We start from the raw sequence: 16,245 nt of genomic DNA on the forward strand, positions 1-16,245 counted from the left end.
TACGTTATGCAGGCGGATCAGGGGCAGGCTGGGACAGGGACGCCAGAGCCACCTCTACAAAGCTAGGATTTGGGAAGTGTGTTGGCGTGCACGTTCACAGCATTTTTCCAGCAGAGAGAGAGACCGGGAGGAGAAAGGTGCTTCCTTTGAGATTTCCAGCCCAAGTTCTGGGGGGCTCCTCCCCTTCTCTTATTCCTATGCCCCGCTCACTGTGGCCTGTTGGGCCAACCAACAACCTGTTCACGGGTCAGGAATGGTTTCTTCTATGGCCACTGGCATTTAAAAGAAGTGCAGCACACCATGTCCACACAAGGTGGTGGAGAAAATCCACAGGTACTGTGCGAAAAAGGTTCTCGACCTTGGGCAATTTTGCCTCCACGCAGGGAACAGGTGGAAATGTTTGCAGACATTTTTACTGTCACAGCTGGGAGGGTGGGTACTAGAGGCGTCTGTCAAGGAGATGCTACCAAACATATGACAATGCACAGCACAGTCCCCACAACAGACAATTACCAGGCCCCCAAAGTCAGCAGTGCCGCTGTTGATAAATCCTGCCATGGGAGTATAGGGGAGAGAGGATGGAGGTACACAGTACGGGAAATAGAAGAATGTCATGAACGATAATATGGCTTAAAATAGAAAGAATTTTATTACTTATTTATACTTTCCTTTAGGCCCATGAGCTGATTTTACTTCAGGCCTCGGGAGTGGCTGCCAAGTTGTCTGGCTATCCTCAACCACAGTGCTTTTGAACAGCCAACTTAGTCCGCAGTAACTGAAATATGCTGGATGCTCTAAATAAATCCCAGGGCAATGAAACAAGCACATGTGCTCTGCAATCTCAAAAATGCTTCCACAATAAAAACGATAAGGTATTAGTGTTTCACTGGCAGAGCTGAAAGCAAACAACATATAATGCTATTTTGATGGGACGGAGACCGACCAAATAAATCGCATCCCATAACCGGACGACATACCATCAGATATTTTACAGAAATTCTGGGAAATGATGGGAGCCTGCCAGTGTGCCCGCAGTGCGATGTTTTGCTGCGCTTTGTTTTTAAAGTACATTCAGAATTATCTTTAGTCATAAAAAGCCCCCCACAATAAGGCTGGGAGAGGATGGAAAGTTTGTCTTCCAAGATGAAAAATGAACTTGGAAAAGCGCTAGATTAATCTATCTAGGAGGATCCCATATCCCCCTTTCACTTTATGAACTTCAAATTTTCCCCTCCAGATGATGAAAGCCTCCTTTGTCTGGGACAATGTGACGGTGTTCCTTTCCTGACTCATCAGGTTTGTGATGGGGTCTGCGGGAGGGGCTGTAATTCAAAACAAAACAGGTGCAAGGAGTAACAGCCCACTAGGCAGGAACTCGACCCTCAAAAATCAGAACTAATCTTAGCTCTTATGATCTTTAATATGATCTACAGGAAGGCAGGGAAGACCAACGGACCAAAGGAACCTCTTTGTGAAGCACGCTAACACATGAAGTCAAAACTGCTGAAACTCGACTTATTTTTCTCATGTGCACACAGATCAACAGGAATCCTCACATTTAATAGCATTATTACAATGCACAACATCCACTTTTCTAAAACATGGCTTTTCTGAGTGCAAAATCTTTCACTCATCATCTGTACCACAAGTCTTCGCATTTTTGGATCACAAACCCCTTTTGAGGGTGGCTGGGATAGTGGCGGCAGCAGCAGCACCAAGTACAAAGNGCTCTGTGCTGCCAGCTCAGAGCCTGGAGCCTGCTTCGGATTCTGTGTGTCCCCCTCTCTCTCTGCCCCTCCCCTGCTTGCGCTCACTCTCTTGCTCTCAAAAATAAATAAAAACATTAAAAAATGTTTTTAAGTGGGAATAGTACTAACACTTACTGAGCACCTACTGTACGCCAGAGACCATGCTGAGCGCTCCTCCTGTACGAATTCATTTAATCCCCACCATCAACCTATGAACCTTCTCATTTACCGAGGAAGGTGTGGAGGTACAGATATCAACTCACCCAAAATAACCTATCAACTCACCCAAAATAACACGGCTAGTAAGCAGCAGAGCGAGGATCTACACGGACACAAGCTGGCTCCAGAGTCTGAGCTCCTCCTTACGTGGAATAACCTCTTTGAGCACATGCTCCTGGCTTTTATATACTTATTTATTTCGAAATTATATACTACTTGATTGATATGTATATTATTATACATCTGCTATAGAACAGTAGTCAAAGGGATAGGAGAGAAAAAAACCATGCCAACCTATGCTTCCACACTTCGCTTTGAAGCCATGGCCTACACGGTATGAGGGCTTGGCCTGGCGTTTGTGGTCTCCCATGTGCCGCTGACCTGCGCCCCCCTCTCCATCACACTCCAGGACCCAACAGGCTAACCCACTGTCACAGACACCTTCTGCATGCCCCACCCCAGCCTCGGCTCACATCAAGGCCCTGTCAACAACAGAAAACTGTTTAAAGGTTTATCCTAATCCCCGCGGTCCCCACAAAGCTTTCCCTGAGCTCTTCTCTCAGACGCGTGTTCTCAGTCCCTTGCCTGGCACACCACACAGCCATGTATTTCTGGGTAATGGTGTGCCGTATGGACGGCTTCTTTTCCAACAGGGGTGCATAAGCCTCTCGAGAGCAAAGAACATGTTACATATTAACTTTTCTTTGTATCTTCCATGGCACCTGGCACAGTACTATGTACTTAATCACCACTCAATAAGTATTTGCTAAATAAAAGAGTAAGTAAACATTCTCTATATTTACTTCACATCTCTAGGGCCCAAGTACAGAGAGTTGAAGGAATGATCACCCTGGAAAATAGATCCTTTCCTCTTTCCTTAAGCTCATGGGAATGGAGACAGACTGCCTTGCTTGTGGAGGGAAATGGCTTCACACAGTCCCCGGGAATCTGCATGTACAGCATGGGGACTTTATAGAGCATTCCAGTTTCTAAAATAATAGTGCCCTTCCAGGCCTACTTTCTGCCTACTCTGTTAGCACTTCTTTACAGTTAAAGGTAATCTTAAACATACAGACATGTGTAACAAACCCAATTTCAGAAGAAAAGAGGTTTACTCTTCATTAAAAAAAAAAGAAGTTGTTTCCCTGGTCTCTTAACGGGACTTGCTAACATGTTACCTTTGCAACAACTATTCTGATACCTCCTTTGATACTGTCATCTGCCCTCGTACCAACTCCTGGTTCCCTTATCCTACTTTGCTTGTTCTTTCTGTACACAAAATTATTATCTTCCAATAAATGATACAATTTATTTCTTATAAGAAGTTAGAATACGTTCTATTACAGTAGCACTTACTCTTGTCTCCCTGCCTCTAGGCTGCAAGGTCTGTGAGAGCACAGATCTCTGCGTGCAAGGACCCTTTGTTCTCTGATGTATTCCAAGTACCTAGAACAGCGCTTGGCATGTAGTTGGTACTCAATCAACAGAATGCACATAAAGTAGACGATGTCGACTTCCATTTCACTCCACACCCTGAAGGCGTCAGAGAGAGTCACTCTAGCCTGAGAATGTTCTTTCCCTCATCCTGAGAAGTGGTACAGCCTGGCGGTTAGCCACACGAGCTTGAAAGCTTTGAATCCTGGCTCTGCTTTTTCTAATTTATCCCTGCATAACTTTAGTCATATCTCATAACCCTTGTCGTCCTCAGTCTTCTCATCAGTACAATGGGAGTCATACTCATCGTGCAGAAGAGCCTCCAAAGGCACTCCACACACACACACACACACACACACACACACACACACTCAACACACACACATGCCCAATATATATGGACTCAGTAACTGGTGTGTGTATATAAAATATACTCTTTACAGTATTAGTTCCCTCACTCTACCCCAGACAGTAACACATCTTCTGATAAATCTATAAATTCCAAACACTCTGAGTTCAGAGCACCACAACACAGCAGTAACACTTTGGCTGGTGACAATGACAGTGCCCTACCATCAATGCTCCAGACCTGGCAACGAAGAGCTGTCTCCTACACCCAGGGAAAGCTCCCTAAGGAACACGTACCAAATAACAGCCTTTCGATACTTATAAGGAAAGGATTAGTTCATCTTCAAAAGTAGCATTTTAATTAAAAATGACTTTTCTGGGCTTATATCCAGAAAGGAATATATTGCCAAAAGGTAAGATTTAACAAGGTTTAGTTTTTCTTTTCTTTCTTTTCTTTTTTTTCAAATTAAAGTGCTTCCCAATCCTTTTCACATCAAGGCACATACAGAAAATAATCTCTCTTTGGCACTCTGGGACAAACGGATGCGACTGCTCCCCAGCTGCAGGTGACGGCCTGAAGCCCCCAGCCCCACCAGGCCCCACTCAGACTAGCTGGGGGCTGAAGGAATCAATCAATACTTGGCGCGTCTACAAGCACAGCATTGGAGAGGCTCGGCCTTAGCCCTTCTCGGACTGGAGACCTTCCTCACAACGTAGATTGTTCCAGACGAAGGCCAGGCCTCAGAGAGAAGGAGTCTGGCCACGAGTGACCAAAGTGAGCATTTTCTTTATGACTCACTCCAGAGAAAAAGCACACTGACCAGCAATCCATTTATAACTTACAACATCAGCATACTTTCATGCTTTTGTTTTTACTTTCCATTCTGAAATTTTATTTTCTCTGCATAAAACAGACAATGGAGACCAGCCAACCTTAAAGTCACCAAATGGAATCTATCAAGTAATGTTCTATTTCTAGGCAGCTTGAGGATTCTGCTTTATGTTTTACATTTTTGTACTTTTAAGAACTACGAAAAAGATATCATTTCTCCAGCACAAAGTGCTATCTTATGGTCACGTTTTGAAAAGATAGAACGGACCATTCTTTTCAAGTTGATTCTAAGTTTTCAGTACAACACTTCATAAAAAATACACTTTTTTTCTAAAAACATTCATTTCTTTGTATCTAGAAAACACTGAGAGAATTCAGACTTAAAACCACCTCTGTCACTGGTTTTGTCTGTTTCCACTACTTCTCTCCGCGGCAGAGAATCGAGGATGGTTGGTGTTATCCCTGTTTCCTGAACAGCGATTCCTCAGGGAAGTGGCTGGCTGAGCTGACCTACCTTGATTTCTCTCCTGGTTTTCTGCTTTTCTTTTTCACAAAGGTAATGCCAAGACCCGCCTCTATTTTTGCCCTCCTGCTGTCTTGCCCATCCCTGCACAGCTGTTCCCACACCCATAACGATCCCAACTCGAGGCCTAACGCAGAGTGTTCTAGACTAAGCAGAGTGCTATCTTAGTCTCAGTCTCCCTTCATGCCTGTTGCCGTATCTGGCGGCTCTCTCTTTTGCCTCGTCTTCATTTCTGTTACTCATATGCTTCCTGGTGTCTGAGGGTTTGGCCCGCTCACTTGGCTTCTAACCAATAGCTCCCTACACTGGGAGGTAAGAAAAGCAAACTCAGGTCTTCACCTGTGCCCAGAACTCGGTAAGCACACCGCTGAGTCTGATGAATTGAATGCAATCCTGATCGCTTTTTCGTGGTCCCTGCAGCTCCCAGGCTTAGAACCCACAATTCCTGTGGGTGTCCATGTCTAAGACTTTTGTCTCACAGCCTTTAAGGATGACGGAAGGTATGGCGACTTCAAGCTTGGCTAGAACCTAGGTCCCAATGGAGGATTCGGTATGTTTAGGCTTTAATGTATTTAAGACTATTAAATGAGACACCAAAGAGGCACCAAATAATGAGGAAAAGATGAGTGGAGGGAGGGAAGGTGCAAAACCAAAAGATTTCACTCTCAAGTGGAATCTAAGAAACAAACAAAACCCACAGATGGAAGAACGAACAAAAAGCAGCATCAGACTTGTAAACACAGAGAACAGACTGGTGGCTGCCAGAGAGGAGGGTGGGGGAGGGGCACAGTGGGTGAAGGGGAGCGGGAGATACAGGCTGCCAGTTACGGGATGACTAAGTCACAGGAATAAAAGCCACAGCATAAGGAATGGTCAATGACACTGTAACAGTGATGTAATGGGACAGATGGTGGCTACACCGTGGTGAGCACAGCATCAGGTGCAGAGTCGGACGCTATGTATCACTATGTTGTACACCCGAGACTAATGTAACACTGTGTGTCAACTATACTGAAACACAAATGCCTTACTGGTTGGTTGTAGCCTCTCAGGGTTTCACTGGCTTCCTCTGTCCCTCTGCCTTTTTTTTTTTTTTTTTTTGAGAGAGAGAGAGAGAGACTGAGAGAGAGAATAAATCTTGAGCAGGCTCCACGCTCAGTGCTCAGCACAAAGCCCAACTCGGGGCTCCATCCCATGACCCTGGGATCACAACCTGCACCGAAATCGAGTCAGACACTTAACCAACTGAGCCATCCAGGTGCCCCCGCTGTCTTTGTAATACCGAAGGACTTACCGTGTTTCTTACATCAAATCAGATGTTCAGGGCTCAGGGACAAGGGATTACAAACAAAGCAAAGCTGGATTCTTTGTCTGGTTTCCCTACAGATAAAAAGTTGTTATTCGTGTCAACTTTCATGAGGTAGCACTTTCTAAACACCTTGCAGGATTGCTCAGAGTATTAATGAAATCACATATGCATTTTATGCAGTATACAGGAGGTACTCAAAACATTCATTTTACTTCTCTTACAGCAAACTCACCAAATGTGCGGGCTTAGGCTGTCTGTGATCCATCCCTGGCTAATATTTCATGTCAACCCAAGAGTGCAATGCTGCCACTCAGCTCCACAGCCAGAAAAGTGACCCAGGATTCTCAAAGTGCAAAAATCAAGACTTCAAATTTGGGTAGGGTGAGGGGATGGAGGAATAAGAGAATTAAACAAGGTGTTCAACAGATCCTGCTGGTAAAAGCTGAGAAAATTTAATACCAGCAAAGGGATGTTTAGAACTATGAGGATTATCTGGATTAATTGAAGAAAAAAGAATACCTTTGCCTAGAATGTTCAGATAAATGCAGAAGTGGTTCTTCTGCTTCAACAAAAGCTGAATTACCTCAGTGGTCTTTTCACCTTGCTCATATAAGAGAGCTTAGGTAAAGAAAGAGTAGGGACCACCTCGTATATGCTCAGATCATGAGAAAAAGAACCAAAATAGAAATGAAGAAATATCAGGGCACCTGGGTGCCTCAGTTGGTTAAACGTCCAACTCTTCATTTCGGCTCAGGTCATGAGCTCACAGTTCATGGGATCGAGCCTCGAGTCGGGGCTCCACGCTGTCTCGGAGCCTGCTTGGGATTGTCTCTTCCTCGCTCTCTCTCTCTGCCCCTCCCCAGCTCGCGCACACACAGACATGTGCTCTCTCTCGCTCTCTCTCTCTCAAAATAAATAAATCAACTTCAAAAAGAAAAAGAAAATGAAAATAACTCAAAATTCAAAGTTCTATTTCAAATGGTATATATTTCCTTATGGGACACCAACATGTGAGTTAAGTACCCAAGAATCAGAATAAGTCCTGCCTTGTAATGTTGGCCCAAACTCTTCTTCAACACAAGAGAACTGTTCGAATGCCAATATGATTTCTCAGGAGTGATAAGTAACCTAGTAATAATGTTAAGGCCCCAACATGAAGAATTCTGGCAAGAAAAACAGACGGTTAATTCTACTTAAAAAGCAGGGTGGCCCTGCCAGGCAGTGTTGTTCCCAAATGAGGTAATGTCCATGGCTCTTATCTGGCCTTTATGGAGATTTAATGTCATTTACCATCAGCTCTTACGAACCGGCTGCATAATCTCACCTTTTCTCATGTGTGTTACTTCCATCCATGTCAACATTGCAATTAGGAACCTCTGGTTTTTAAAATGATTAAGCAACGATTCTCGTATGTTTTCTTTTTACGCGTGTCCTATAATTTGAATCTTTCTTCCAGCGCCTCAGAAAACTCAGAGCTCAGCGTATTTCTCATTTTCAAGGTATCCTATAGAAACATTCCGAGGTTTGATATATTTATGTAAACATTTTTCAAAGAAGCCAAAATGTGTAATTCAAGAAAATGTTCTGTGGAAGGATTTGTTTTCTGATTACAAAATGACTTCCTCCCTCTGAAAGGGAATAACAATTTTCTATTTACTTAGCTGGCTCTGAAAGTCCCATGGAGATTCTCATGCCTTTCGATCCCTAACACCTCTTTTCCAGGCCTTTTACTGATTTCAAAGGTAGCTTTATGGGGGGAAGGAATCCATAAGCTGTGGGAAGGAAGAGAAAAAGAACTCTCCCCATCTTAACCCCTTGTGTTTTCCCCACAAAGAACAACAGAGTGAAACAGAGCTACACAACAACACGGATGAGACACCCAAATGGACACGGCAGATAGATTTTCACATGCCTTTGACTTCCTTTCCCCAACCAGGGTATAAACCAATCTTGGTCAAGACAGGGATCCATCTGACACACGTGAACACGATACCCAACACCCATATTATTTTGTTTTGTTTTCAATAAAACATTGTCCTTCAAATCCCAGCACCCAGGGACAAAAGCAATAAAATAGCCACAGCCAAGCTGCACTTACAAGGCTTTTACCTTCCCACAGTGTTTCACGCTTAAGTCACAGAAAAAGCAGATGGGAGCTATCAAAGGCAGCCTGAGACAGAGCCGAAGACCATGCTTTGTTGCTGGGCAGACCAGTGAGACCCAGCCAGACCTGTCACGTTGTGTGTGGGAAATGGGGTTGGGAGGCCCATCCACACAGGGGGCAAGCCCGCCGAAGGAGCAATTCCTGCCTCATGACTTCTGACAAAATGGAGCCGAGAGTGNCTGACCGCAACCCCCCCCAGCCCCCCACTGGACAATCTGAGCCCCTGCCTCTAACTCAGGCGCCGAATCCAGCCATTTTTGAAAAGCATGTTCTTCATTACTTGTTATCGCCGGCTCCTTCCCTTCAACATAGCGTCGGACCAAAGCTAACTCATAGGGGCCTCAGGGTCCCACGTTTAAAACCAAGGTAATAACTCTCCAGCCCTCCCGTCACCACTGAGAGACGGTGAGGACCAAGGGAGATGAGTGCTCGAGAGACTGCACTGAAGAGACGGCCAAAGACCTCCCCCGCCCCCCCACCAAACATATGCAACACAGACCAGACGATCTGCTCTGGGGCGCTCGGGGGTCGCAGGGTCTTCTCAGGAGGTCTGCAAACTGTCACTAGGACATTCCTCTCCCCCTGGACCCTGCTTCCCCGCAGATGGCATTCGCTGGTGGGGTTTGCCGGGCGCTACAAGGTGTGCGATGGTGTTGTCGTTCTAGGGACGACTGATGGAGTGCGTGCTTGTGTGTTCTTGTGTTTTAAGCTTTTCTGTCTTAGTTTCTAATTAGATATCGAGAGACAAAAGTTTTTTGGAATCCTCAGTAACTTTTCAGAGGGTAAAGAGGTCCTGACACCAGTCTGGGACCTGCCGATTAGAACTTCGTCCCACCCAAGCCTGCAGTGCCCAGACAGGCTCACTTCTCACCGCCCCGAGCCCCACTATAGGCCGTTCTCTCTGCGTGGGGGGGCCCTCCCTCCACCCTTTGTTTGGCCTTTTCTGCCTTTACTTCGATGTCACTTTCTCTGGGAAGCTTTCCTTGGATTCCCTCAAAACCGGTCCAGTGTCCCTGCTATGTGCTCCCCTGGCCCTTAGGACACTACATTGTGACTGTCCATTCTCAGGTCTTATTTTGTCTTTGATTCATCACGCTAGCACTGACTTAGTCACTGTTCTGAGGGACACAGTGCTGTGTGAGAGGCATGTAATAAATACTTGTTGACTATATGTAACAGCCAAGAAAGGAAGGCATGAAGATAGGTCTATCTTGCATTCATTCTCACTTAGAGGGAATCAGTTACTAAAAATATTAGTTCTCATTATAGCACAGGCTCATTAAAACTATAACAATAGTAGCCATATATCACGCTAGGTACCAGGTACTATTCTAAGCACTTTATATGCTTTAATTCATTTAATCTTCACAAAACCCCTAGCAAAACCCCTACATATTACTGTTATCCTCATTTCAAAAATGAAGATACAACACTGTATGTTCACTATACTGTCATCAAAATAAAAAACTTAATAAAAAAAAAACAAAACAAAAACACCCCCAAGATGCAGATGTGCAGGCAGTGAGCAGCAAGACTGACCCTGAGACTCTGGCTCCCGAGTCTCAGGCCGTTAACCGTTCTGTGCGTTGCCTCTCATGGCAGCGGCACAGACCTCAAACTTATGCCTATATTGGGATCTCCAGGCCCACCCCCCCCCCAACTCTGCCCACAAAGCGCAAACATGACTTGATATTTGAATCCCACCCCCAATCCGGCCCCACCATGAGCGACCCCAGCAGCCACGTGAACAGATGCGTCTAGTACCACCCGTTCCCAGGTTTACAGTTAGGGCTTAAAAAAAGAAAGTTCCGGGCAGAAGTTTCTTTCTCACTCATTTGTTATACTTTGGCCCTCTGCAGAGGAAATGTTAAGTTAAAAGCAAAACGTGTATTTGTATATTTCTGAAAGATAAAAAGGCTCTTTTGTGGCACTGAGGAAACAGGAGAGGAGGGCCTGGCATTCCTATGCACTATGGCGTGACGCCCACAGCACAAACTCTCCCCGATGTGTCTGATTCTCCTTCCTCCCCTTCGAGGAGTGCTCACAACTTCACCTTGAACAGGGAGTGGGCCCGGATGGTCTGCAGGGACTTGATGGAAAAGACAGAACTTTATCTGGTTCACAGAGCTACGTCCAAATGGGGAAGAAAGCATGCTGTATAAAATATGGAATTTTAATGCAAAAGACATGCGAATAAATCAGTGTTTCACTACAAACACGAAAACTGCGCACCTAGGAAATGCCTGGTCTTTTCAGCAATAGAAAAAAGTTCTACTGATAAAGTTAAGCTGTGTATCAAGTCTCCACCTGCTAATAGTCCATGAGAAGAAACAAAAGTTTATCCTGTGCAGTTTGACACAAAGTAACTCTATTTACCTGGAGTAGCGTCCCATGAATATGGTTTTGCCGGAAACACTGGTCAGTGGAGTTGGGGAGTTTGGCCAACAGAGTTCGGATGGTATCGGGAATTTCATCCACCATAACAAACGGAACCAAGGCACGAGCTGCCATTTCACGGGAGCGGTAGACGGGCGAGTGACCACATCTGGGGAGACATAAAAACACAAGACCATCCAATACTCATTTCCACATCCGTGCCCTTGTACATGTTGATGTTCCATCTAGCTCCAGCTGGGACATCCAAGCTGGGGGGCCGAGGGGGGGAGGGTAGGGGATGGGAGTTCCTCCTTACTCCAAATTTTTTTTTTTTATACTTCCCTTATTCCAATGATGGTGTGTATGTGTTAGTGCTGGTTCTACAGGTGATTTTCCTTTTCATGTAAGTATTACTAATATCTACGATTCATCACAGGAATAAATGCAGACAGGCTTTGGGAATGATTCAATGGGTAGTAGCTAAAAATAGCTTCCTCCTCAACGATCAAACAACTATTCATTGGGCACTCGAAATGACTGAACAGTAAGTGCCATGAGGAGGAAAAGGCATTGTGGTCTTTGGGGCGCCTAGACTCTGGTCGGCAAGATGGGGCGTACATTTGAAAAGATGCCCCCAAAGCACAAGACAGTCCTGGAGAAACGATACGCGGGTGATCTTCGTATTATGGCTACATGAGGATGAGATTGTAGGTTCTGGAAGGACTGAAGGAGAGCAAGCATGATTCTAAGAAGGCTCGAACCAGGAAGTTGTTTCAACCAGCAACAGTGGTAGAAAGCAAGGTAAATTTTTTGCTCAAGGCATAGGCAGACGTAGCTGACTGAAGGAGAGGCTCAGAAATAACAGAGAAACTTCAGGCTGAGAAGTGGGTCTGGCCAGACTGGGCAGTGCCACAAATGGCAGACGACATGATCTTGAACTTGTTGTCAAGAGAACAAGAGCTGGACCCTCAAGTCACTGAATCCTTGCCTCTGGGCTGACTCACACCCCAAGAGCTTGAATAAAAGCCAGTTCTTAGTGAAACTGGATAGTGAAAGTCACGGACAAGTGGGATTTTGAGATTCTACAAAGGTCATTGGAAAGGCAGGTCATCTAAGAGCCTCTTGACTTTGTAAACACTCAGAACCTGAGAGTCCACGACCATTTTGTTGAAACTGTGCACTTGAGAGCCTTCACAGAGATAGTATTATTTGAGGGGAAAGCCCAATATGGTAAGTCTGGGCTTAAATAAGTTCTTAACTAGAGAACTCCCAGGACTCCATGATTTTTATCCAATTTAGAAAGTAACTCAATTTACAGTAATATCTTTGACACCAAGACAAGGATGGAGACGATCAGAAGATGGTAGACTCTTGTGGAAGAAAGAGATGATCTCTTGTTCTGTTTTCAAAATTAATTCGTATTCTAAGAAGGTATTACTGGTAAGATCTGGGTCATGAGGGCCATGCGGCCATGTAGACTTAGCATGTGGAGGCACAAAGCGCCACCACTGCAACATTTCTAACACCCCAGAGGTAACACTGACATTTATCTTAATATGACAGTAAAAGAACAGATTAATTAATGTACAAATGGAATGATCCAAAGAGAATTTCATCACGGCGAGTGGGGTAGGAAGAGAGGAAAGAGAGGCACGGGGTAAATCAAACCTTGTGTCATTTTTTTCCCGTCAAGTACACATCTGTGAGACAGGTCAATCAGCACACTGTGGATGGAGAAGAGCTCACCTTACATCATACGATGGACGGCACCGAGAGCTAATGTTACAGTAGGTAGCTAGAGACTTCCCAATGGTTTTCAACTAGGTTCTGCCAAATCACCCATTTTCTACTTATTTCTCCTTTAAAATGATTACCCGTTTAATCTTTAATTGGCAAATGCAGTAAAATGTTTGCTTTGGCCCATGGTGGGGGTGGGGGTGTGAGAAAACTTCACTCGACAGAGAAAAGAAAATACTCTGAAAATGCTTTGAGATTTAATTAGCCAATGACCTCACTCAAGCCCAGTCATTTGTCGGAAGCTTCCCCATCTGTCTGTTCCCCACCCCTCCAGCACACACACTTTGTGTTAGAGTGTGTTTTATGTTACCGAACTGGGCTCTTGTATATAAATGTTTCTTTTCAAACACAAATAACTCTGACATGGTTACAGATGTTTAGTTTCTAATTAGCAGTAACTGTACACTAAAGAACGCCCCTCCTTTTGCTCCTGACCTTTAGCAAATGATGATTTCCCAAAGGAATCTGGCATCCATACAGGAGAAAGAATGGAAAGTGGGAAAAATGCCAGAATTTTCTGCTTTTGGGTACCCTGTGCTGGGGTACTTTCCAAATGCACACAATCGGGTTAAAGTGCAAAACAAAATCTCCCCTCAAAAGAGTAATGCAATTACAGAAAAAAAAGCACCAATTTTTAAAAGTAATATTTAATTATCATTCATTATAAAACAATGATTAAACGTAATTTCAAACTCCTCTACTGCACATTGTTAAACTGAAAAGACAGATTATAGTCAATACACACACACACACACACACACACACACACAATCTTTAAGCAAAAAAACATTTCCAGGTTACTGCTTTGTCAGTTACTGGTGGCAGGGAGGGGTCTGATGAGGGGTCTGATGAGGTATATGTGGCCTGGAGTGTGAGGGGATGTATACATAGTCTTTTTAGCCCTAAACAGAATATATTTGCAGCTAAAACCTATCTTTCCCTTGGATAGAGTCTCCTAGTTTGATTCAGTAAATGTGCCAAAAATCAAGCAGAGATACTCTGTGGGGGCTGAGTCTAGTGGCTATAAAGGATGGAAAATCGGAGCACCTGAACAAGTCACAGTAACCTCTCTGGGTCTCGGTTGAGCTGACAGCGGTAGCAATAATCTATACACAGTGTTCTCCTGTGAGAACATTCTAAGAGGCAAGGTGCTTTGGAGATACAAAGTTTCCATGCAGTGTGCCCGTGTCCAGCGCAGGACGAGCATGTTCTAAGAATTACAGGCCTCTAAATGGCTTCAATGAGAGAATGAAAACTATGGTGTGAAGGCTATACCATTTATATGAAGATAAAATAACAAAATGATGATATGAAGATAATGAGATTTTTTTGGTGGGGGGAGGGGAGCGCTCCATCAAAAGTGATGAGGGGACGCCTGGGTGGCTCAGTCGGTAGAGCATCCAACTTCAGCCCAGGTCATGATCTCATGGTTTGTGGGTTCAAGCCACACATCAGGCTCTCTGCTGACCGCTCTGAGCCTGGAGTCTGCTTTGGATTCCATGTCTCCCTTCCTCTCTGCCCCTCCCACCTCTCTCTCAAAAATAAATAAAACATTAAAAACAGAGATAAGGAGGAATCTCAAGCCCTTCTGAAAAGAAGTGTTCTGCTTCTGTCTCTCTAAGCCTCAAATGCTTCAGGAGAGTACAGCAAATGGATTTGGGATCTGAAAGGTCATTTCTGCTTCTACTACTGTTTGAAAACCATGTTCCTCAGGAGCCCTAGCTGTGTTTTAGGCCTGAGCACTAGGTCCTTGCGCAGGGTGTGCGGGACATGCATTCACCCGAACCTCTAGAACTTTCACTCCAATAAACCCTTCCCACGTTCATCTTAATCTCCCATGTACTGAGTGCCTGCTGTGCTCTCAGCACTGTGTAACACGAGAAATGACACATCTGTCACTTTAACACTTGCGTCCTGCAATTACAGAGCCCTTGCAGTTTATAAAATACCTGAACACTCATACTTCTTTACTCTGCTGCATTGCTGCAGGACACGAGGGTGTTACAAACCGAAACGAACAGACGAAACATAAAACGAAGCCCAGAAAGGCTAAGTGGACCTTCCAGGCTCCGTTTGCAGCAGCACCCAACCCAGAACCACCAAGATGGCGTCTGTGGGCTATTCCAAGCGGTAGCTCACACCTGGAAATGGAGGGAGAGTAAGAATCTCTCTCAGTTAATGAAAACACAAGCTTTACTAGTATGTTGGAAATCTCCAAATGCTTGTGTTTTTTGTTTTGTTTTTAATATTTGTAGGATTACATTTGTAGGAAAACATTCCAGAATCTAATATAAACCGTGGGCTCTCTTCAAAGAGAAATAGATCTATGAACATATACACACAATTTCCCATATAATTTCAGGAAGTCTGCGACAGCCCCCAAAAACCTTGGGGCAGCGTCTCCTAGACCCAAGGCAAGAATCTCTAGTTGCTCCTTTGCACGCAGTGTGACTGTCAGGTACGCGCTCCACTTTAGAGAGAGGGAGACAGAGAACAGGGCTCTGCTCACGGAACCCTGCCAGTCTAGAGGGGAGTCAAGCAGATAACCCACGACCACACACCAGCAGTCCTCACGGAGAAACACACAGCTAGGAGCGACACAGGGAAGCCAAGCAGCAAAGGGAGTTGGAATGGCTTTCTGGAAGAGATAAAGGACTCTGGCATGAGGATGGCCTTCAGGAACCCTGGAGAACCCTGGGGAGTTCAGACTATTCTGAGCAGGCACCTGTTCTTCTGAGATCTTCCCCACACTTCAGCCTGTTTCCTAGAATGGTGGCCGACCTTCATCCAGGTGTTTCCCTCTTTATATTTACCTTCAGATTCTGTTCTAGTTTCCTTGGAAGGTTTCACAGGTAAGTGGCTGGACATCACCCAAACTGTCTCTGCTCACCGGTACCTCCTGGAGGAGCCGTGGGGACACCTGAGTGCCCAGCACAAGCACACACCGGGTAGGTACCAGAGAAGCAGACAGAAAAGCCACCGCCCAGGCCACGGGAACCCACAGTGCGGCGCGAAAGACAGGCCCATCAGCCTGTACTTGTCAGGGCCTCGAGAAGTAAACACAGGCTGTGGGAGAAGGGCTGAGGGGAGACACACAGAGAGGAGGGTGGGTGGTCTGGGAGATATGGTCCAGCTGTGATGAAACAGGGACAGGCAGAGAGAGCGTTTGAGTTGGGCCTGCGTCCTTCCCTACACGAACCCAAAGTGCCCCTCAGTGCATCCAGACAGAAGGAAGGGATCTGAGGTGTATTAAGTGACTGCTGTGTGCCAGGGCTGGCTGCGTCCTTTAGAAACACTATTTCATCATCGACTTCGCTCTATCTTCATTGCAAGGTCATCATCGTCCCTATTTTCAGATGAGGAGAGGTTTCCTGACATGCTTCAGATCATAAAACTAGCAAATGAAACTGGCAGATCTTGCATTCCAATTAGGGTCTGTCCACCTGCAAAATCCAGTCTTAACGCAGCCGCCTCAAGATCCTCAGTCTTGGAGAA

The 16,245-nt window shown here is 45.1% G+C and overlaps 1 protein-coding gene across 1 annotated transcript in view; it reads right to left on the reverse strand.

The window, feature by feature from the left end:
* THADA (THADA armadillo repeat containing) overlaps window positions 1–16,245 on the reverse strand; it is a 319,402-nt gene that overhangs the window by 136,131 nt on the left and 167,026 nt on the right. The window contains exon 29 of the mRNA XM_077749153.1: window positions 10,954–11,122. Within this exon, the coding sequence (XP_077605279.1) occupies window positions 10,954–11,122 (169 nt within the window). The remainder of the gene's footprint in view (window positions 1–10,953; window positions 11,123–16,245) is intronic.

This window comes from Crocuta crocuta, unplaced genomic scaffold (assembly GCF_008692635.1).
Source record: "Crocuta crocuta isolate KB4526 unplaced genomic scaffold, BGI_CrCroc_1.0 scaffold118, whole genome shotgun sequence".
In the NCBI taxonomy this organism is placed as follows: Eukaryota; Metazoa; Chordata; class Mammalia; order Carnivora; family Hyaenidae; genus Crocuta; species Crocuta crocuta.